This window comes from Heptranchias perlo, chromosome 2 (genome assembly GCF_035084215.1).
Source record: "Heptranchias perlo isolate sHepPer1 chromosome 2, sHepPer1.hap1, whole genome shotgun sequence".
Classification (NCBI taxonomy): domain Eukaryota; kingdom Metazoa; phylum Chordata; class Chondrichthyes; order Hexanchiformes; family Hexanchidae; genus Heptranchias; species Heptranchias perlo.
The window spans coordinates 94,788,323-94,811,963 of NC_090326.1; the positions used below are offsets into that span (position 1 = coordinate 94,788,323).

A 23,641-nucleotide genomic window follows, 5' to 3' on the forward strand; every position below is an offset into this window, starting at 1 on the left:
CATTATTTGGAATTTGAGAGATGATGGCCATGGAGAAAACTCCAGTATTCAACCCCAGTACATTGGAGGCCCTGATGAGGAATATCATTGTATTGTTCCCTTAATGCTACCCACCTTAATTCTACAGAAGCTGCACAGCACATTGACATGGTGGGACAAGATTTCAACGCACAAAGATCTTTACAGGTCACTCTTGAGTAGTGACAGGAAAAGCAGCATTCGAATCAATGGGAGAAATCTGGGCTAGGAAGGGACATGCTCAGGACACAGGGGTACTGCTTCTATTGCTCAGTCACCAACTGACTTGTTCGTTAATGTGCTCTGTTTACAGGCCAAAACTACCCTCAACTACAGGGAGAGAACAAGGACAAGAAGTTGGCCAGCTCTATTCAAACATTTATATAGGAGGAAATGGCATTCACTATGTAAAGTACCACAAATAAAGTAACATTGTTTAATTTATCTACACAAAACTACTGGTCTCCCTATGGTTCTTTCTAGGAAACCATTACAAAAAGCTGACAAAGCTTATCGGGGAGGAAAACAATGGCATAAAATGACTAAATTATTAACAACTTGCATTTATATAGCGCCTTTAATGTAGGAAAACATCCCAAGGCACTACATGGGAGCATAATCAGACAAAGGTTGACACCGAGCCAAAGAAGGAGATATTAGGATGGGTGACTAAAAGCTTGGTTAGAGGTAGGTTTTAAGGAGGTTCTTAAAGAGGTGGAGAGGTTTAGGGAGGGAATTCCAGAGCTTAGTGCCTGTATGGCTGATGGTATGGACGCAAAGGGTTTGGGGGGGGGGGGGAGGGGAGGGGAGAGATGCATTTAAATATTGGTATTAATTGTAATATGTACCAGTAAAAAATGTGATTGAAAACAAACATTGTAATTAGATTTTGACTGTACAGTATTACAGATCGTTTACCCTTTGCACATTAATAAGGCAGTACTTTAACAAAACTCTGGGGGGTGCTAGTGTGACCTGTATGTAACATTCTGCTTTAGAGATCAGACTGGCAATTCAATGATTTAAAATAAACATCTTCATGACATTTTACTCAAGTGGAAGCAAATTAAGGGACTTTAGGCATATAACAGTACTTCATTTAGTTATCTATACATTTTTATCATTTAAATAAGTTTACTACAAGGTTTACTTGCATTTCACTATCGGACAATAATCTATTACAGTGCTTTATTACCTTATTGTTCCTGTCTGTACAGTAAATCTATCATATTAAAAACGCTGAGTGGGTTGCAACATTCTATTTAAAAATGCATTGCAAATTCCTACACCATCTAACCCTGCTAAACCTGAATACTGCACTTGGTCTTCACTCCCCATATGCAACACCATGGGAAATGGACTAGTCATTAAATAATTTGAAGGAATATTTCAGAGAAGGTTAACAAAACTAACCCCCTGCATGTTGATAAAAATGTGAAACTTACATACTTGTGTTATCTTATATTTATTCCTCAGCTAACATCATGAAAACAGATTATCTGGTCAGTTATCTCATTGTTTGTGGGTGTGCACAAATTGGCTACTGCATTTCCTACAACAGTGGCTACACTTCAAAAAGTACTTAATTGGCTTTAAAGCGCTTTGCGACATCCTCAGGTCTTAAAATGCGCGATATAAATACAAGCTTTTCTTTTATTGGGCTAATTATAGCCATTAGCTTGTTTCTGCACCCATTTTTGGAGCCCCATGGTACCTGAGAAATGATTGAATGTTAAGTAATTCCTCAAGCAATAGAATCTAGCTCTACTCATGTACTGCCCTCTCAATGGGTGCGTTAATAATTGTCCTCAGATGAAATGTTTAAAAGGAAAAACAGCTGGGAGATCAGTATATTGATACAATAACATTTTATTTTGATCAGTGGAGAAGTCTGAGGAGTAGGTACGTTTTCCAGCACTCATGTTATAGTTCTCCAAAAATTGTTACGTGCGGTCAAGCTAATTCATGAGAATAATTGCTAGTATCAATTGTCTATGAGTCCATGCCATTGCTTACACTGGTATTGTGATTGGCTGCCACGTGCTCATTCTTCAATTACCTATGTGATCCTACAAAGTTTGCCATAAGACAATCAGCCGGTCATTACTAATAATGTGATTTTGGCATGCCTCCCCAGACTTCCTCCACCATGATAGAAAGTGAGGTAGAAATTGGTCCTCGTTGCACCCATTTTCCATGCATGCCTGAAATACATCCAATCCCATACTGCATATCTTAATGAGGGGCCTAATGTCTGTTTTAGGATCCCTTTGCCAAATTGGGCTGCCGGGCCTGCTCCACTCAGGTTTTCCCATCATGAATGCGGCCGTCACCAAAAAGGTAAGCAAAACATTTTTTTGCTTGATGCGGAGCCAAGGGGAGCAGGAGTGCTCCTCAGCATTTCTAAGGGCTATTGCTGGTCTGCTTTTGGCTCCCATTCCTGTTGCCCCTCCCACCCCCCACCTTCCCAGGACTTACCTGAGGGCCACTTGTTTTTTCCCTAGGAAATGGATAAGCTGCCTGTGGAAGGAGTTGCCCAAAGTATTCAAATGAAACCCAAGGCCTAATTTAGGGCTAGCCTCGAGCCTCCCAGACTGCGCTGTCGAAAACAGGTCATAATTTCTACCCCACTAATTCTTTTCCTAAAATAGCTGGGGAGATGGAGTTGTGTATTTTCTTTTACTGTATTTATCAAAGTCTTCTTAAAGATTATATGGTTTTGTTCCATTAACTTCAGATTGCACAGGAATTTCTTTAGTAGTTCTTTAAAAAAGTTAGTTTTTACTAAAGTAACTACTCAGTTCAAAACCAAAAAGAATCTTTTCATCCATATCAATTTTTTTACTTGCCACATAGCGGAGATTCAACATGTTACTATTTTAAATTAATATTAATATCTTCCTTTATATTTATTTGCTGCTTGAAAGTAAAGAAACAAACAAACATTATTGAACTATAGCAGGGATTTATTTATTGCTGTCATTATACCAGGGAAGAGTAGGGTCAGAGATAATGTTAACAAGATTTCATTGTGCGTATATTTGTCATTTTTCTGGTCATATGGTAGAGATTCCATCCACTGTTGCTATTTCATTTTTACAATTTTTGCACATGAACAATGCCATGGGCGATCAACTAGTACATTTTTATATATATGTATAACACAAAATCATAATGTGCAATGTGACAGGAGATCAACCAACATTACATAAAATTATAAAATGTAATGACTCACCAAAATCAGACATAGAACCAGTTAAGATTTCAATAGAACTTTGGCAATAAAATTTGAGTCATAGATTCAGGATTTTTACTTCTGAACAGTGGGTTTCAGAAAAACTTCCCACCTGTTAAAACTGGTTTAAAAGGATAGAAAAGTCTAAGGGGAGTATTTTCTCTCAAAGGTACTACCCACAACTTTCCCTTAATAGTTATCTTAATGCCTATTATGAAGTATGTGCCATTTGCTAGCTTCAGAGAGATCCACAATGCCAAATTATCATCCCTGTCAGCCACTTCACATTACATGTGTCTCAGAGTTATTCCATTTGCTTCAATTGGGGACAGAATTTTGGACTGGCCTTGGAGCTGCCTGATCTAGTCACAGTATGTTTTTTGCCCCCCCAAGGGTGGCAGACTCTGGATTTAGTGGCAGGCTGGTTTGAAGTGCCGGCTTTCACTAAAGTGAATGGAGTCACTTTGGTACAGACTGGGCTCTTTCTGTAACATAGCTCTCAGAGCTTAAGAGGAAGGGGACCTGAAGCGCGGCAAGTCTGTGAGGCACCAAAATCCCCCATATTTCATAATAGGTAATAATATAACTATAGAGATTTACAGCACATAAGGACACCATATGGTCCATTGTGTCAATGCCAGCTCTTAGCTGCAGCAATCTAAAACTAATACAACTGCCCTGATCTCTTTCCATAGCCCTGTATCTTCCTCTGCTTAAATATTTATCCATTTATGCCTTGCTATAGCAACGTATTTCATACATTAAGAACTCTCTGCATAATGACATTTCTCTTAACTTCTCCCCTTACTCTCTGTGAGACAATTTAAAATGATGACATCTCATCACTGACCCCTCAACCAGAAGCAGTAGTCCTTCTCTATTCACCCTGTCTAAACCCTTCATAATTTTAAAGTTTTGTTCTAGTGGAAATAGTCCTAATATCTCAAGTCTCTCCTCATAACAATAGTTTCTTATCTTTGCTATCAAATACCATCAGAAAGATAAATATTGAGAGCTGGGTGTAAGTACTTTGAACAGAAAGTAGTCCCACAGTCTTTTCTCCTCTTTATATATTTTATTAGATCAGGCTAAAAACCAGTATTACATTAAAAGAATAATATCCGTTCATTCTTCAACTTGTATAAAGGCACAAAAGTATTTTGCAAGTGAAATAGATTAAATGTCTCCTGACAAAATATTTATTACAGAAAGGCACTGTACAACATACAGTATTGTGTAGATATTTTTCTGTATGTTAACATTTTCCAAATGTGTTATAAAATCAAACAATGTCACATAGAAAATGTCAAAAGTAATGAATGCAACAGAACATTGTTTTCTTCTTTCCCTGGTGATGAATTTTCTATTATTTGAATCAATCATTTCTTTTCAGGAATGGTCCCCATATACTTGCATATGATGGACAACATGACTTCATCTACACCAGCTCCTATTGACAGCAACCTCATATCCCTCAAGGATAAAATAAGAAAACAGAATCATTAATTAACTGAACATAGAGATATACAAAAGTTGACTTTTTAGTTCTATTCAGTAAATAGCATACTGCAATGTCTAGCCATGTGAAGCAATGTTTAATTGAGTATCTTACTGGCAGCATTCTGACATATATTCTTATGCTCCTTTATGTGACCTAGAGGAGGAGGTGCCACTGTCTCAACTGAGCACCTCACACTATGCTAATTCGGTAACATGCTCAGGGTAACAATCTAGAACAACTTGTTATTTATTTGAGTTACTAGAATTATCCTATGCCTTCACAGAATCTCTCCTATCTTCAATAAGTAGTAGAGCATTGTAACATCAAAATTTGTTTGAGGTTGAAGCTAATAAGCAACTTCACCTTCAGTCTCTACAGGCAGCCCAAAAAACATAATAAAAAAAAGTACTAGAAAATAGCCCATCTACTATGTCTCTATACGTGGTATAGGCACATCCATGTTGGCAGTGATAAGGGCTGACCTTGTCAGAATTGCAATAGGCTCCCAGGACCTGGATATTCAACAGACAAAATGTCACTATAGTAATCATATTTGTATGCCTCATTAAAAAAGATGTCTATTTTGCAACAGACACTTGCTACCACACATATTCCTTAAGGTTTAAGGGCATGGAAGTCTGGGATGTACCTTTTCAATCATTGCCATCAATGGCTGATTTGTGATTTGCTATGACAGTTGATTCAGATCTGTAACATCCCACAGCTGAATGATAGTTTCAAAATAGATACAGAATACCCCACAAAAACACAAAGCATTACTTTTCAGAAATCTTCCATTTTCACCTAACAAAACTGCACATTTTACCATCACGTATAGCATCATCACTTGAATGAAAATGTCAAATTAAAACATGGCCATTCAATAATGGAACATATTTAAACTCCAAATGGGAAAACTCAAAGTAAACTTAAAAGCAACTGCAGCAAATATAGGGGAGGGAGTGAAGACCCCATTCTATCACCTAATCCTGAATTAGTTGAACAGCAAGAAATGAGTTTTAATAGGTCAACTATTGCACGTGTGTGTGTATACTTTGAAATCAAATTATTTTTCCTCCGTCGTCTTGGGTTTTCCCACATCATACAGTAACCCAGGCAAATATGATGTCTAGCAGCCATTACCTCTCAGATCATTTGGTCCAAACTCCTGTTACTACATGTGATGAAATGCCACATTTCAAAAGAGCTAGCAATGTATTTTCCCTCAGTGCATGTAGGATTCATTGTTTTGAGAATAAAGCCATTGTTTACTCTTTTTCCATCACTCATGGCAAACTTAAAATTAGTAACTTTCCATGTGAGTTGGTGCTAAACCACTCTGTGGTTAAGCAAAAACAGAAGTCTACCAACTGTTTTTTAAAAAGAGGTCTTTTGTGGCCACTGTTACAGGTTTTTAAATGAGAAGAGTTATATATATATATATATTATTTCTCCCCTCTCCAAAATGTTCTTCCTTCCAACTCTTGCAGGGGTGCAGTTCCATAGGCCCCAGCAGCCCTTCTGTATGTTGCACAAGTGACAATTCTTCATGCCTTGAGAATGAGTGAAGTAAATTTAAATTTAAGTGTGCATTTCAAATATAAAAGTTGCCACTTAAATAATCTCAGATTTAAAAACAAAGAACGGAAATGTGACATGACAGTTTCTCACCAACTTCACCTTCTGTCTCTACAGGCAGCCCAAAAAACGTATTAAAAAAACAAGTACTATAAAATAGCCCATCTACTATGTCTCTATGCATCCTTGTGACTCTATCCACTAAATTCCAGATACTGCCTGCTCCTTCTCTCCTTCCATGTCTTCAGCTCACCTGCTCCTCAATTGCTCCTTCTAACCTGGGACTTGTCTGCTTTCCAACTGCTTCCTAGGTGCCTCAGGCCCACCCTGTTTCTCTTGAAGCTACAGAGCATTTCAGGAGCACAGCAACCTGCTTCTTCAGAGGAGGACTGAAAGTCCTAAGCACCTGCATAGGCTCACTCAGTGTTTGTGGCCAGCAGATGAGCTGATTTCCCAAGCACTGATCCAGCTGCTTCTAAAGATATATAATTCCACAAACTGGCAGTCTCCAAACTGAATAAGCTTGTGTGGTAACTTAATCTCCTCACCAATATTGGCACTGCAAGCAACATCACAGGAAATCCACTATTAGCTTTAAAGAGTGAACTATATTTGAGAAACATGAATTAGAGAATTGGGCTTGAAGTTCTTGCAAAATTTACCCTAAAGTTGGTAGCAGTCTGAGTTAGAAGTTATAAGTTCCAGCCCCATTCAGGAATTCAGCACATCAGTACAGTACCAACGGAGTGCTACATTATTCGAGGTGCCATCTTTCATATGAGATGTTAAACTGAGGTCCCGTCTGCCTTTTCTGTTTGTTCAGATGAATTTAAATAGTGCAATGGCACCTTTAACGGAGTAGAGTGTACCCCTGGTGTCTTGGCCACTACTCCTTCCTCAACCGACACCACCAAAAGCAGATTAACTGGTCATTCATCGCATTGTTGTTTGAGAGTATTGCTATGTGCAAAATGGTTTCCATATTTACCCACATAACTACAGTAAATACACAACGTAATTCATTCTATGTGAAACACCTTGGTTAATTTTTAAGAAACATGAGAAGGCACTCTTATAGATGCAAGTTCTTTCTTGTACAGCCTATACCTAGCAACAACTAAGCTGTTCAGTTCTGATATATCCAGGTAGTGGAGTCTTCGCTGGGCTTGTGGAATTTAGGTGAGAGCAAGTGAGCACTTTTTAGACCTACTGTACATAAGACAGGACATCTGGCCCAATGCCAGGCAATGATAATGTCAGGTTTAGCTGTTGACAAGAGTCAATATGATTATTTGGTGATGGCCTCTCACCGGCAAACAGTGTTGCTAACTCTAGATAGACCTTGTAGTGATATTATCATCTTTTATCTCATCTGGAATCCCAAGGTAAAGTCAGCTATCATGTTTTTTTCTGAATATATGCCTCAATTTCATGGATCACTTTGGTATAGATTTACCAAAAAAGATAGAATACATTTTGACCCTGATCTGAATAGGTCTGTAAGTGTATATCACAGCAATCATCCGCCAACAGTGAATGTAGCATTTTCTTATTCACAACCCATTATTGCTGCTTTCTGATACCACGCAAATACTAATTTCCAGCTGTATCAGTTCCCACAAAAATAACATTTCATTAGAGGTCTGCTTCTAGACTCCAACTGTTTTTAATTGAGAAACACTTCATTAAGGGAGTGGTTTACCAGAATGTGTCATTTTTTCAACCTTTCAAACCACACAGTGCTTCATGTCTACATTTTTAAAATTTTTGGTTAACATAGGATTCTTTCTTGGAATGAATTAAATAAAATCTTCTATGACTAACACATCCTCTCTGTTTACTCATAAGGTGCAAGTATAATAAATTTTCTTAAGAATCAATAGGCCCAAAATTCCAGGGTTCATGCTCCAAAAGCACAAGTGTGGCAGAGTGGGAATCCCAGACCCCAACCCCAAATGGCAGGGATGGGGTCGTGATCATAATCAGGTTGGACGGTCCACAGCTGCATAGGTGCTTTAGAGGTGCGCACCCAGTCCTGCCAATGGAAATTGAGGCAGCAGCAGCCAGCTTGAATTAAATTTTCTTCTGCTCCTAAGTAGCAAACGGGCATGTATTTGAGGGTTATCGGTCTCCTCCAAGATCAATTATCTGAGTCTTGGGGCCCATACAAGCCTCTCAAAAGAACTCACATCAGCTCTCGGCCTCTTTTTCTTCCCATAGTCCTGTATCTACCTCTGTTTCAAACAGCTATCTACTCTTCCCTTAAAAAAAACTCCCGGTAGCAATGCATTCATATTCCAACTCTGCATGAAAAAATCTTTGTTAATATCTTTCCTCAATCTCTTTGTGACAATTTTAAACTGATGATCCCTCGTCACTGGTTCCCCAACCAGAGGAAATAGTCTTTCCCTATTCACCGTATCAAAACCCTTCATAATTTTAGAAACCTCTACTAAATCTTCTCTTAGCCTTATTTGTTCCAATGGAAACTCTCAATTCTCTCCTCAAAACTATAATTTCTCATCCCTGGTATCATCCTGCTGAACCTATGCTATATGCTTTCTATGGCTTTAAAGATCTTTCTATGATGGATTGTCTAAAACTGTACTTAGTACTCTTAACTGTGGCCTAACCGTTTTCTTCTACAAATTTAACATGACCTCTTCACTCTTGTACTCTATGCTCCTATTTATAAAACCCAAAATATTGTTGCTGATTTTATGGCTTTTAACTACCTGCATTCACACTCTCAAGGATTTATGTATTTGCATCCCTAGGTCTCTGTTCCTCCACACCCTTCATTATATTTCCATTGTGTGTATTCCAATTCCTTGCTTTCTCCCAAAATGCATCACTTTCCATCTACCCAATTAAATTGCCTCTGCCATTTGTCTGCCCATTCCACTAACCTGTTTATGTCCTCCTGGAGCATTTTACAGTCATCAATAGATATCATCTCTGAAAACTTTTAACCAATAGTGACTTCAGCAAAGGAGACCCTTGGAACTGATGCAAGTCCGTTATTGTTAGTCACAGATGGGGTAACTAGCCATCTGTTTCACTGTGCCTCACCAGTTAGCCATGCATCCATCCACTAGTGCTACTCCCTCACGTAGGGGACCAGTTACTAGTAGGGCACTCCCATAAGCAACATGGAGAAGTTCATGATACTCAAGGGGCAAATTTGGCAGAAAAGTAGAGCATGTATACCAGAGGTGCTGAAAAACAGTGAAATTAATAATTTGGCAGCTGGAAATGCATTTCTCCAACTCTCTTTTCTGTCCCTAATGGCCAATGAACTGGTGCACATGGTGTTATGGATAGAAAAATCAGCCCTTCTGTTCTTGCTCTATATCTAACATTCTATTAGCTTTTTTAAAATTTGCTTTGCCATCTTGTCTGGCGATTAAAAGTGACATGTCTACAGTTATTCTCAGGTCCCTTCCAAGGCACACTAATTTTAGCACGAGTTTGAAAAGTGGTATTATTTGTTTAATCCTCGGTTTACCTTTGTGAAGGCAAAAGAAAGAAACAAATGCTGATTAGATCACTTCTTAGTCTGCATCTCATGCTGGCAGTTGCTTCATTACTTTTATGAATGTGGTTATCATGCTATCTGAGGAATGTTTTATCCCCGCTGTACAAATAAGTTTGTTGAACTGAACGTAACGAAATCCAGTTTGAGCATTTCCCCATCTGTGCAGCTGTTATATCTCATTCTGGAGTAAGAACTCTCAAGGTAAACAAAAACTACTAAGAACTGCCTGTTATTACACAGGCCTAACAGATATTTCTATAATATGTGAAGCAATTACAGAAAGCTGAGTCAGAAATGCTGCAAAATTATCTGGACATAATATCAAGTAATTTAGGATTACTTAGCATGCTTCACAGTTGTGTTTAATAATGATTTTCTGGGATCACAATCACTTTGGTTTTCAGTAATGATGGAAAAGTCGCTACATGGAGAAACTTGCTACTTTATTCATCACCTGTTTATTTCTGATGTAAGAACATAAGAGTTAGGAGTAGAAGTAGGCCCCTTGAGCCTGCTCCACCATTCGATAAGATCATGGCTAATCTTCTACCTCAACTCCACTTTCCTGACCTATATGTTCCTGCTCCAGTATGTTTTGTGTGTCTTCTACTGTGAAGACAGATACAAAATATTTGTTTAACATCTCTGCCATTCCCTTATTCCCCATTATAATTTCTCCTGTCTCTGCCTCTAAGGGACCCACGTTTATTTTCACTAATCTCTTTCTTTTCACATTCTGTAGAAGCTCTTACAATCTGTTTTTATATTTCTTGCTAGTTTACTCTCATATTCAATTTTCTCCCTCTTAATCAATTTCTTGGTCATCCATTGCTGACAAACATAGACGCAAGAGCAAAGGAACTCACTAATAATAGAACTGATTTCCATCAGCCTGACTAAAATAAATTAACAGGTTTTCCATGGGAGGCTAACGTTCTTTTAAAACACACTTTAATTATCGCTCTTTTAAAAAAAAATTTGCTCCTTTGTAAAATGATGCCAAAAAAAAATCAGCAATCAAGGGCATAAGGGACGTCAAACAGAATCAAAATCCCGAGGGAAAAAAAATACTAATGCTGCATTTTAAAAATAATTTCCTGTAATTTCAAACACTTTCTACTGTAATAAATGATTTGTGTTAACCTATTTTGACTACATAGATCCTACACACTCCAATCCCATCATTACAATTCAAAACACATTACATATCTTCTAATACATTCTGTACAATACAAAGTGGGATGGCCTTTCCCCATAGGGCCTTTGCGTAGGCTGAACCTCACTTCAGTGCGTCCCGCAGCACGTACTCCTGGACCTTGGAGTGTACCAGTTGGCAACATTTGGTCGTGGACAGCTCCTTCAGCTGGAAGACCATTAGGTTTCGGGCAGACCAAAGGGCCTCCTTCATCGAGTTGATGGTCTTCCAGCAGCAGTTGACATCTGTGTCGGTGTGCGTTCTGGGGAACAGCACTTAGAGTACAGTGTCCTGTGTTAGAAGAAGGCCATTTGGCCCATCGAGTCCGCGTTGGCTCGATGCATGAGCAATCCAGCTAAACCGTCTGACCCGCCCTATCCCCGTAGCCCTGCACATTTCTTTGTTTCAAGTACTTATCCAGTTCCCTTTTGAAAGCCACGATTGAATCTGCCTCCACCACTCCCTCGGGCAGTGCATTCCAGATCCTAACCACTCGCTGTGTAAAAAAGTTTTTCCTTATAGCACCTTTGGTTCTTTTGCCACTCACTTTAAATCTACGCCTCTGGTTCGTGACCCTGCTGGGGATGAACCGGGACAGATACCAACACATCTCTCTCCACACCTTCTGCTTAAAGGGGCAGTCCATCAGGAGGTGGACGATGGTCTTGTTTCCGCTGCAGCCTCAAGGGCATCTCGCAGTGGCACTGAGATTCTGTGCGTGCAGGAAAGGCCAGACTGGGAGGGCCCTTCTCACCACCACCCAAAGTACATCCTAGCGTCTGTTGGTCTGTTCCGGCGACGAGACGTTCTGCCAAATGGCTTTGACTGTCTGGTTGGGGAACTGCTCGATTGAATCCACCCTCTCCTTTCCCTGCAGGACCCCCAGAACCTTCCATGCTGACCACTGTCTGAAGGCCTTGTGCTCAATGGGGTTCCTCCTCAGGAACTTCTCCACCTGGGACAGTTGGTGGGGTACAGTCCAGCTGGACGTAACATGCTGCGTCTGCTTGGCCAGACCCAACCTTCTCAGTGACACTTTGTGTTTGCGTACTGGGCACTACACACATCCTGAAGCAGCCACACACAAAGCTGATCAGGATCAGGGCGACATTCGGGACGCCCTTCCCCCCTTTGTCTGGGGGCTTGTATATGGCGCGGTCGCGGTCTACCTTGGACCTCCAAAGTGGAAGATAGCTCAGGTGATTGTGACGGTGAAGCACTGGAGAATGGGCTAGACCTGGGATATGTAGAGCAACACTGCGAGCACCTCACACCTTATCACCAGGTTCCTGCTGGCCATGGAGAGGGAGCACCCCCCCCCACCACACCACATACCAAGCTTCTGTTTGGCCTTGGTGACCCATTCTTCCCAGTTCTTGGTGTAGGCCTGGGGTCCCCCGAACCAGATCCCCAGCACCTTCAGGTAGTCGGACCTGATGGTGAAGGGAACAAAGGATCGGGTCTCCCACCTGCCAAAGAACATGGCCTCACTCTTACTGTGGTTCACTCTGACTCCCAAGGCCAGCTCAAAGCGGTTGCAGATACCCATTAGTCCGTGGACCAACCGCTGTTCGGAGCAAAAGACGGTGACGTCGAACACATACAGGGAGGCCTTAACCTGAGACCCTTCTCTGCTTGGGATTGTCACCCCGGATACCTGTGCCCTTCTTGATGGACACGGCAAACGGCTCGATACAACACATGAGCAAGACTGCAGAGAGAGGACAGTCCTGCTCGACTCCAGATCTGATCGGAAAGCTCTCCGACTCCCACCCATTGATTAGGACTGTGTTACGGATGTCCGTGTAGAGCAGTCAGATCCAATTGCGGATTCCCTCCCCAAACCCCATTTTGGAGAGCACATCCATCATGTACGTGTGGGATATTCTGTTAACGGCCTTCTCCTGGTCCAGGCTGATGAGGCAGGTGTTCACTCCCCTGCCCTGCACATAGGCGATCGTATCCCGGAGTAGTGCAAGGCAACCAGAGATCTTCCTGCCGGGTACAGCACAGGTCTGTTTGGGTGGATCACCAGCTCCAGAGCCTGTTTGCGATGACCTTAGAATCTTGTAGTCGACATTTAGCAAGGAAATGGGTTGCCAATTTCTGATTTCTTCCCTCTCCCTCTTCCCCTTGTGGATGAGGGTGATAATGCCTTTCCTCATGGACTCTGACATGCTGTCTGCCGGAAGTATACCCCCGTATGCTTCCACCAGTTCTGGGCCTATCCAGTCCCACAGAGCCGAATACTGGGGAGCAGGGATCAAACATGCGACCTTCCAGGGCTGTGTGGTTGAGCCACTGAAGGAGCTGAATTTTATTAGATCCAATATTAACTCATTATATGCACAAACTTGAGAACGCACCAGTTTGGATTTGAAGACTTATAAGGAAAGATTTTCCTAAATGAGTGCACTGGATCGCCTGGGCACAACGAATATTGGAAAATCCTATGGGTCGTATCACAGATCTGTGAAGGAACCACCCAATCGGGCCCGTTTCTTTACAGGGGTGCATCACAACCTATCTGATTTTCCAATATTTGCTGCGCCTACACAGACCCAGGAAAATCTCCTCTATAAATCAATTCATAGTCAAATGATATGATTAAAAATCTTCATGGTAATTTATATATTTCACAACCCATCAATTACTGTTGGACTATCTACTTTTATAGATCATTGTTTTAATGGAGACAATTCTTAGCTTATGTTGTGTGCTGCTTTTAAAATATGAAGAAAACGTTTGCGGTTAAACTCAGTTCATGAATGAATCCTTTAATTTTACTCACCTATACAGTCTGCTGACCAGCACCTCATTAGTAAAACCCATTCCTCCCCAGAACTGGAGACAGCTGTCAGCCACCTCACGAACCAGGCGGCCTGCCTTCAACTTTGCCATTGAGGCTAATTTTGTTGCATCATTTCCTTGAATATACTGAGCTGAATGAAAAAAAAATGAACCTAATCATAACTATCATTTAAAATAATTCTTGACGAACAAAGCATGACACAAAGTCTATTTACTGTGTTAGAATCATAGAAAATTTATGGCACAGGAGGCCATTCGGCTATTGTGTCCAGGCTGGCCGAAAATGAGCCACCCAGCCTAATCCCACTTTCCAGCACTTGGTCTTGATTCCATAGTTAGGGGAGCAGGCAGGCGTTTCTGCAGCCGCAGGCGTGATTCCAGGATGGTATGTTGCCTCCCTGGTGCCAGGGTCATGGACGTCACTGAGCGGCTGGGGGAGGGTGAACAGCCAGAGGGTGAGGTCCATATCAGGACCAACGACATAGGCAGAAAGAGGGATGAGGTCTTGCAGGCAGAGCTTAAGGAGTTAGGAAAAAGATTAAAAAGCAGGACCTCAAAGGTAGTAATTTCCAGATTACTTCCAATGCCATGCGCGAGTGAGAATAGAAATAGGAGGATAGAGCAGATGAATGCGTGGCTGCAAAGGTGGTGCAAGGAGGAGGGCTTTAGATTCCCGGGGCATTGGGACCGGTTCTGGGGGAAGTGGGACTTGTACAAGCCAGACGGGTTGCACCTCAACAGGGCCGGGACCAATATCCTTGTGGGGAAGTTTGCTAGTGCTGTCGGGGATCATTTAAACAAGCTTGGCAGAGGGATGGGAACCTGAGTGTGGATTCAGATGGGATAAAGTCGGAACTAGAAATGGAAGGCATAAAATTAGTGAGTGAGTCTGGAAGGCAGAGGGAACAAAGGTTAGAAAATAAACAAGAGGAGGTTGGCCGACCTTAAATGTATTTACCTTAATGCAAGGAGTATAGGAAATAAGGCGGATGAGCTGAGGGCACAGATAGACACAAGGCAGTATGATGTCTTAACTATTACAGAAACATGGCTTAAAGAGGGGCAGGACTGGCAGCTCAATGTCCCTGGTTACAGGGTTTTCAGACACGATAGAGAGGGAGATAAAAAAAGGGGGGGGGGTGGCAATTTTGGTTAAGGAAACAATTACAGTTGTGAGGAGGGATGATATTTTAGAAGGAGCATCAAATGAGGCCTTATGGGTTGAGCTAAAGAACAAAAAAGGGGCAGTCACACTACTGGTAGTGTACTAAAGACCCCCAAACAGTGAGAGGGAGATAGAGGAGCAAATATGTAGGCAAATTTCTAAGGAGTGCAAACACAATAGGGCAGTAATAGTAGGGGATTTCAACTACCCTAATATCAACTGGGATACAAACAGTGTGAATGGTATAGAGGGTAAAGAATTCTTAAATTGCATACAGGAGAATTTTTTTAGCTAGTCTATAGCAACAAGAGTGGGGACAGTTCTGGATTTAGTTCTAGGAAATGAAGAGGGGCAGGTGGAAGAAGAAGCAGTGGGAGAGCATATTGGTGGTAGTGATCATAATACAGTTAAGTTTTAGCATAGTTATGGAAAAGGACAAAGACAGAGCAGGAGTTAAAGTTTTCAATTGGGGAAAGGCCAATTTTACTAAACTGAGAAGTGATTTAGCAGAAGTAAATTGGAAAGAGCTACTTGAAGGTAAATCAGTGTCAGAGCAGTGGGAGGCATTCAAAGGGGTGATTCAAGGGGTTCAGGGTAAACATGTTCCCACAAAGAGAAAGGGAGGGGCTGCCATATCTAGAGCCCCCTGGATGTCAAGATGCATTCAGGGTAAGGTAAGGCAGAAAAAGAGAGCCTATGGTAGACACCGGGAACTCAATACTACGGAAAGCTTGAGGAGTATACAAAGTGCAGGGGTAAAGTTAAAAAGGAAATTAGGAAAGCAAAGAGAGGGCATGAAAAAATATTAGCAGGTAAAATCAAAGAAAACCCAAAGATGTTTTATAAATACATTAAGAGCAAAGGGATAACTAAGGAAAGAGTAGGGCCTATTAATGACCAAAAAGGTAAACTATGTGTGGAGGCAGAAGATGTGGGTATGGTTCTTAATGAATACTTTGCATCTGTCTTCACAAAGGAGAGGGATGATGCAGTGATTGAAGTTAACGAGGAGGAGTTTTTTCTAATTCGTTCATAGGATGTGGGCGTCGCTGGCGAGGCCAGCATTTATTGCCCATCCCTAATTGCCCTTGAGAAGGTGGTGGTGAGCCACCTTCTTGAACCGCTGCAATCCATCTGGTGAAGGTTCTCCCGCAGTGCTGTTAGGAAGGGAGTTCCAGGATTTTGACCCAGCGACGATGAAGGAATGGTGATATATTTCCAAGTCGGGATGGTGTGTGACTTGGAGGGGAACGTGCAGGTGGTGTTTTTCCCATGTACCTGCTGCTCTTGTCCTTCTAGATGGTAGAGGTCGCGGGTTTGAGAGGTGCTGTCGAAGAAGCCTTGGCGAGTTGCTGCAGTGCATCCTGTGGATGGTACACACTGCAGCCACTGTGCGCCGGTGAAGGGGTGGTGGATGGGGTGCCAATCAAGCGGGCTGCTTTGTCCTGGATGGTGTCGAGCTTCTTGAGTGTTGTTGGAGCTGCACTCATCCAGGCAAGTGGAGAGTATTCCATCACACTCCCGACTTGTGCCTTGTAGATGGTGGAAAGGCTTTGGGGAGTCAGGAGATGAGTCACTCGCCACAGAATACCCAGCCTCTGACCTACTCTTGTAGCCACAGTATTTATATGGCTGGTCCAGTTAAGTTTCTGGTCAATGGTGACCCCCAGGATGTTGATGGTGGGGGATTCGGCGATGGTAATGCCATTGAATGTCAAGGGGAGGTGGTTAGACACTCTCTTGTTGGAGATGGTCATTGCCTGGCACTTGTCTGACGCGAATGTTACTTGCCACTTACGAGCCCAAGCCTGGATGTTGTCCAGGTCTTGCTGCATGCGGGCTCGGACTGCTTCATTATCTGAGGGGTTGCGAATGGAACTGAACACTGTGCAATCATCAGCCAACATCCCCATTTCTGACCTTATGATGGAGGGAAGGTCATTGATGAAGCAGCTGAAGATGATTGGGCCTAGGACACTGCCTTGAGGAACTCCTGTAGCAATGTCCTGGGGCTGAGATGATTGGCATCCAACAACCACTACCATCTTCCTTTGTGCTAGGTATGACTCCAGCCACTGGAGCATTTTCCCCCTGATTCCCATTGATTTCAATTTTACTAGGGCTCCTTGGTGCCACACTCGGTCAAATGCTGCCTTGATGTCAAGGGCAGTCACTCTCACCTCACCTCTGGAATTCAGCTCTTTTATCCATGTTGGGACCAAGGCTGTAATAAGGTCTGGAGCCGAGTGGTCCTGGAGGAACCCAAACTGAGCATCGATGAGTAGGTTATTGGTGAGTAAGTGCCGCTTGATAGCACTGTCGACGACACCTTCCACCACTTTGCTGATGATTGAGAGTAGACTGATGGGGCGGTAATTGGCCGGATTGGATTTGTCCTGCTTTTGTGGACAGGACATACCTGGGCAATGTGAAATATTAGATATGATAAACATAGTGAGAGAGAAAGTATTAAGGGGATTAGCATTTTTGAAAGTGGATAAATCACCAGGGCCGGATGAAATGTATCCCAGGCTGTTAAAAGAAACCAGGGTGGAAATAGCTGAGGCTTTAACAATCATTTTCCAAACTTCAATGGATACAGGCATAGTGCCGGAGGATTGGAGAACTGCTAACGTTGTACCGTTGTTTGAAAAGGGAGCGAAGGATAGACCGAGTAATTACAGGCCAATCAGCCTAACCTCGGTGGTGGGCAAATTATTGGAATCAATTCTGAGGGACAGGATGAACTGTCACTTGGAAAGTCACGGACTGATCAAGAACAGTCAGCACGGATTTGTTAAGGGGAGGTCGTGTCTGACTATCTTGATTGAATTTTTCGAGGAGGTGACAAGGAGGATCAATGAGGGTAAAGCAATTGATGTAGTCCACATGGATTTTAGCAAGGCTTTTGACAAGGTCCCACATGGCAGATTGGTCAAAGAAGGCCCATAGGATCCAAGGGAATGTGGCAAATTGGATCCAAAATTGGCTCAGTGGCAGGAAGCAAAGAATAATGGTTGACGGGTGTTTTTGCGACTGGAAGGCTGTTTCCAGTGGGGTACTGCAGGGCTTGGTACTAGGTCCTTTGCTTTTTGTGGTGTACATTAATGATTTGGACTTAAAGGTAGGGAGCATGATTAAGAAATTTGCAGATGATGCAAAAATTATCCGTGTGGTTGATAGTAAGTCGGAAAGCTGTAGATTGCAGGAAGATATCAATGGACTGGTCAGATGGGCATAAAAGTGGCAAATGGTGTTCAATCCGGAGAAGTGTGAGGTAATACATTTGGGAAGAGCAAACAAGGCAAGGAATACACAATAAATGGGAGGATACTGAGAGGTGTGGAGGAAGTGAGGGACCTTGGAGTGCATGTCCACAGATCCCTGAAGGTAGCAGGACAGGTAGATAAGGTGGTTAAGAAGGCATATGGAATGCTTTCCTTTATTAGCCAAGGCATAGAATATAAAAGCAGGGATGTTATGCTGGAAATGTGTAAAACACTAGTCAAGCCACAGCTCGAGTACTGCGCACAGTTTTGGTCACCACATTACAGGAAGGATGTAATTACACTAGAGAGAGCGCAGAGGAGATTTACGAGGATGTTGCCAGGACTGGAGAATTTTAGCTATGACGACAGATTGGATAGGCTGGGGTTGTTTTCCTTGGAACAGAGGAGGCTGAGGGGGGATTTGATTGAGGTGTACAAAATTATGAAAGGCCTAGATAGAGCGGATAGGAAGGATCTATTTCCCTTAGCGGAGGGGTGAATAACCAGGTGGCATAGATTTAAAGTGATTGATAGAAGGATTAGAATGGAAATTAGGATTTTTTTTTCCACTCAGAGGGTGGTGGGGGTCTGGAACCCACTGCCTGAGAGGGTGGTAGAGGCAGAAACCCTCAACTCATTTAAAAAATACCTGGATGTGAACCTGAAGAGCCTTGACCTGCAGGGCTATGGACCAAATGCGGGAAAGTGGGATTAGATTGGGTGGCTCGTTTCTCAGCCGGCGCAGACACGATGGGCTAAATGGCCTCCTTCTGTGTCGTAAATTTTCTATGATTCTACGGTCCGTAGCCCTGCAAGTCACGGCACTTCCGGTGCATATCCAGTTACTTTTTAAAATGAGTTGAGGGTTTCTGCCTCTACCACCCTCTCAGGCAGTGAGTTCCAGACCCCTACGATCCTGAGTGAGAAAATGTTTCCTCAGCTCCCCTCTAATCCTTCTACCAATCACTTTAAATCTATGCCCCCTGGTTATTGATCTCTCTGCTAAGTGAAATAGGTCCTTCCTATCCACTCTATCTAGGCCCCTCATAATTTTGTACACCTCAATTAAATCACCCCTCAGCCTCCTCTGTTCCAAAGAAAACAACCCCAGCCTATCTAATCTTTCCTCATAGATAAACTTCTCCAGTTCTGGCAAGATCCTCGTAAATCTCCTCTGTACCCTCTCTCATGCAATTACATCCTTCCTGTAATGTAGTGACCAGAACTGTACACAGTACACAAGCTGTGGCCTAACCAGTGTTTTATACAGTTCCAGCATAACCTCCCTGCTCTTATATTCGATGCCTCAGCTAATAAAGGAAAGTATTCCATATGCCTTCTTAACCGCCTTATCTACCTGTCCTGCTACCTTCAGGGATCTGTGGACATGCACTCCAAGGTCCCTCACTTCCTCTACACCTTTCAGTATCCTCCCATTTATTGTGTACTCCCTTGCCATGTTCGCCCTCCTCAAATGCATTACATCACACTTCTCTGGATTGAATTCCATTTGCCACTTTTCTCCCCACCTGACCAGTGCATTGATATTTTCCTGCAGTCTACAGCTTTCCTCCTCACTATCAACCACACGGCCAATTTTTGTATCATCTGCAAACTTCTTAATCATGCCCTCTACATTTAAGTCCAAATCATTAATATATATCACAAAAAGCAAGGGACCTTGCTAAAATCCATGTAGCCTACATCAAATGCACTACCGTCATCGTCCCTCCATGTTACCTCCTCAAAAAATTCAAGTTAGTCAGACACGACCTTCCCTTAACAAATCCATGCTGACTGTCTTTGATTATTCCGTGCCTTTCTAAGTGACGGTTTATCCTGTCCCTCAGAATTGATTCCAATAATTTGCCCACCACCGAGGTTAGACTGACTGGCTTGTAATTACTCAGTCAATCCCTCGCTCCCTTTTCAAACAACGCTACAATGCTAGCAGTCCTCCCATCCTCCAGCACCACGCCTGTATCCAGTGAGGATTGGAAAATGATGGTCAGAGCCTCTGCTATTTCCTCCCTTACTTCTTTTAACAGCCCTGGTGATTTATCTACCTACAAAAATGCTAATCCCCTTACTACCTCTCTCACTATGTTTATCCCATCCAATATTTCGCACTCCTTCTCCTTAACTACAATGTCTGCAACGTCCCTCTTTTGTGAATACAAACATAAAGTATTCATTAAGAACCATACCAACATCTTCCACTCCACACATAGGTTACTTTTTTGGTCTCTAATAGGCCCTACTCTTTCCTTAGTTATCCTTAATGTATTTATAAAACGTCTTTGGGTTTTCCTTGATTTTACTTGCCAATATTTTTTCATGCCCTCTCTTTGCTTTCCTAATTTCCTTTCTAATTTTACCCCTGCACTTTTTATACTCTTTTAGGCTTTCTATAGTATTGAGTTCTCGATTTCTAACATAAGCTTCCTTTTCTGCCTGATCTTACCCTGTATGCTCCTTGACATCCAAGGGGCTCCAGATTTGGCAGTCCCTCCCTTTTTCTTTGTGGGAACATGTTTACTTTGCACCCCTTGAATCTTCCCCTTGAATGCCTCCCACTGCTTGACACTGATTCAGCTTCAAGTAGCTGTTTCCAGTCCACTTTTGCTAAATCACTTCTTAGCTTAGCAAAATTGTCCTTCAGCCAAATGAGAACTTTTACTCCTGTTCTATCTTTGTCCTTTTCCATAACTATGCTAAAACTAACTGAATTATGATCACTACCACCAAAATGCTCTCCCACCGATACTCCTTCCATCTGCCCAGCCTCATTTCCTAAAACTAAATCCAGAACTGTCCCCTCTCTGTTGGGCTTGCTATGTACTGGCTAAAAAAGTTCTCCTGAATGCAATTTAAGAATTTTGCGCCCTCTATACACTTCATACTGTTTGTGTCCCAGTTACTATTAGGGTAGTTGAAATCCCCTATTATTTCCCATCTCAGAAATTTGCCTACATATTTGCTCTTCTATCTTCTATCTGACTGTTTGGGGGGTACATTCCCAATATTGTGACTGCCCCTTTTTTGTTCCTTAGCTCAACCCATATGGTCTCATTTGATGATACTTCTAATATACCATCCCTCCTCAAAGCTGTCATTGTTTCTTTAACCAAAATTGCCACCCCCCTCCTTTTTTATCCCCTTCTCTATCTTGTCTGAATACCCTGTAACCAGGAACGTTGAGCTGCCATTCCTGCCCCTCTTTAAGCCATGTTTCTGTAATAGCTAGGATATCATACTGCATATCTCTCTGTGCCCTCATCTGTGTTAGAAGGCAGTATCATATTTGGTGGTGGTTGTTTGTGGGGGGCGGGGTGGTGCTGGTAACATGATGATATAAACTACAAGGCAAAGCTTTGTATAAAAATATCACCTCAACCCCCTGAGGTACTACTGCCTTGAACAAACTCCAATGTGTGTTTTTCTTTGTAACTTATACAAATTAAGAATGTTGCAACATTGGCATTTTTTGCCAGCAGGGTGTCAGGGCTGACAGTGACATAAGTTCCCCTGATCAAATCAAGTGATTTGATAAATAGTTATGTTGTGCCATGTAAATGTGACAAGCAGTGATTTTGAGATTTATTTTAACAAATTATATTAGGGAATGTCATAGTTTATATATGTTACAATAGTGCATACAAAACAACTGAAATGACTTACTTTAATTGTGTAGCAAACTGCAAAAACGAATTCCTTTTTCACATAAAAAGCAAGAATTATCAAAAATGACAAAAAACTCAACAAAAAACTCAACAAAAAACATACGCAAATGTTCACATTAAATGCTAAGAGGATGTAAAATTAGCTTGAATCCCAATAAACAGTTTAAATGTATGTCAATAGAAAAATCTAATATCTGCATCATTACAATATCTTTATTTCCTTATAAACAATCTTATCATCCTAAAGTATCACTGGAGCTGAAGGGGCAGGGCCCCTATGCGACATAATAAACAACCTTTCTAATGTCAATTTAGCCACTCCCTCCCCTACCTTTCCCAAAGTTATTCCTTTGCCTTGGTTAAGTATTTGAAAATAAAACTGTATAAAGCAAAAATGGTTTCAGTCCACAAATCTAGCAATCAATAACAATATTCCATCATTCTCAGTAAGCAACAATTCCACGTTTTTATAGGCCAGTAGTTTTTAACAAATCGAATGCTGCCTATGGCGAAATATCATTGTCACTGATTTACATTAAAAACCTAATTTAAGAGATATAGGCCCCGATTTTAACACTCCTTGCCTGGCGGAATCCAGCCGTGGGGCAGTTAAAATGAGGGGAACGACTTACGCAGTCATCCCGCTGCCTTCCAACTGGGTCACGATAGCACGGGAGCAGTGATGGCCTCCCCATCAGGCCAGACCTGTCGGGAGGGAGATTGGGGGCCAGAAAAGGCCAGGGCAGGTAAGTTTTTAATTATTATTTTAGGATTCCTTGTGGGCCACGAGGAGCAGAGGTACTCCTCCGGGTCCCACAAGGGAGCCTTTGGCCTCCCTTACTCTGGACCTCCCCTCCCCCGATCACCTTCACCCCACCGATCCCCCTCTTATCTGCGGGATTCATCCCAGGCAGTCAGATGCCTGGCTGCGGCCTCCTGCCTGCGATCCTCCACTCCCGCCGGTCAGCCAGATAGTGCATCTGGTCAGTTCGGGCTGGAATCCGAAGAAAGTTATGGTAATGAGGCCCCACCGTTAAGAACGGCCAGGCCTCCACGATCCTGGGCTCCCTAGGTGTGCCGCCTATTTAGGGGCTCACCAGCACTGTACCCACTCCCACTTTAAAATCAGGGCCACAGTAACCAAAGCCCACCAAACATGAAATGATAAAAATGTTTGAGCTTGAAATTGACAAGTTATTAAAGTTCCATACCAACACAACGATAAAGGAGAGAACGAACAAGTTCGATCTCAGTCTCAAGTTCAGCAAGACGGAAGTGTACGGTCTGGTTGTGCAAGACTGATTTGTCAAAAATTTTACGCTGGCGTGTATACTCGATTGTTTCTTGTATGATGTTCTGCATTGGAACCAATGCTGCAAAGAAAGAAATACCAACATTTTTACACAACTGTTAATATTGTGGAGTGTGATTGGTAATGCAGTGATACCGCATATTGGAACCTCAACACGTGGTGTGAAGGATCTGCAGAGCCTGCTCTGACTCTGAGGTCCAACTTACATTATATACACCAGCTAGCTCAATAAGATGTTTCATTCCCCTTAATCATTTTCCATTTGATCATCCTTATTAACTTCACTTTTTGTTGCCAACTGATAATCAATGGGTTCTTTACTAATTAGGGTCATTG

At 42.2% G+C, this 23,641-nt stretch overlaps 1 protein-coding gene across 1 annotated transcript in view; it reads right to left on the reverse strand.

Annotated features, from left to right (window-relative positions):
- Window positions 1–2,963: 2,963 nt before the first annotated feature.
- zgc:85777 overlaps window positions 2,964–23,641 on the reverse strand; it is a 131,440-nt gene continuing 110,762 nt past the window's right edge. The window contains exons 7-9 of the mRNA XM_068004465.1: window positions 23,205–23,366; window positions 13,857–14,007; window positions 2,964–4,726 (exon numbers count right to left, since the gene is read on the reverse strand). Coding sequence (XP_067860566.1) covers window positions 4,633–4,726; window positions 13,857–14,007; window positions 23,205–23,366 — 407 coding nt within the window. The 3' untranslated portion in view covers window positions 2,964–4,632. The remainder of the gene's footprint in view (window positions 4,727–13,856; window positions 14,008–23,204; window positions 23,367–23,641) is intronic.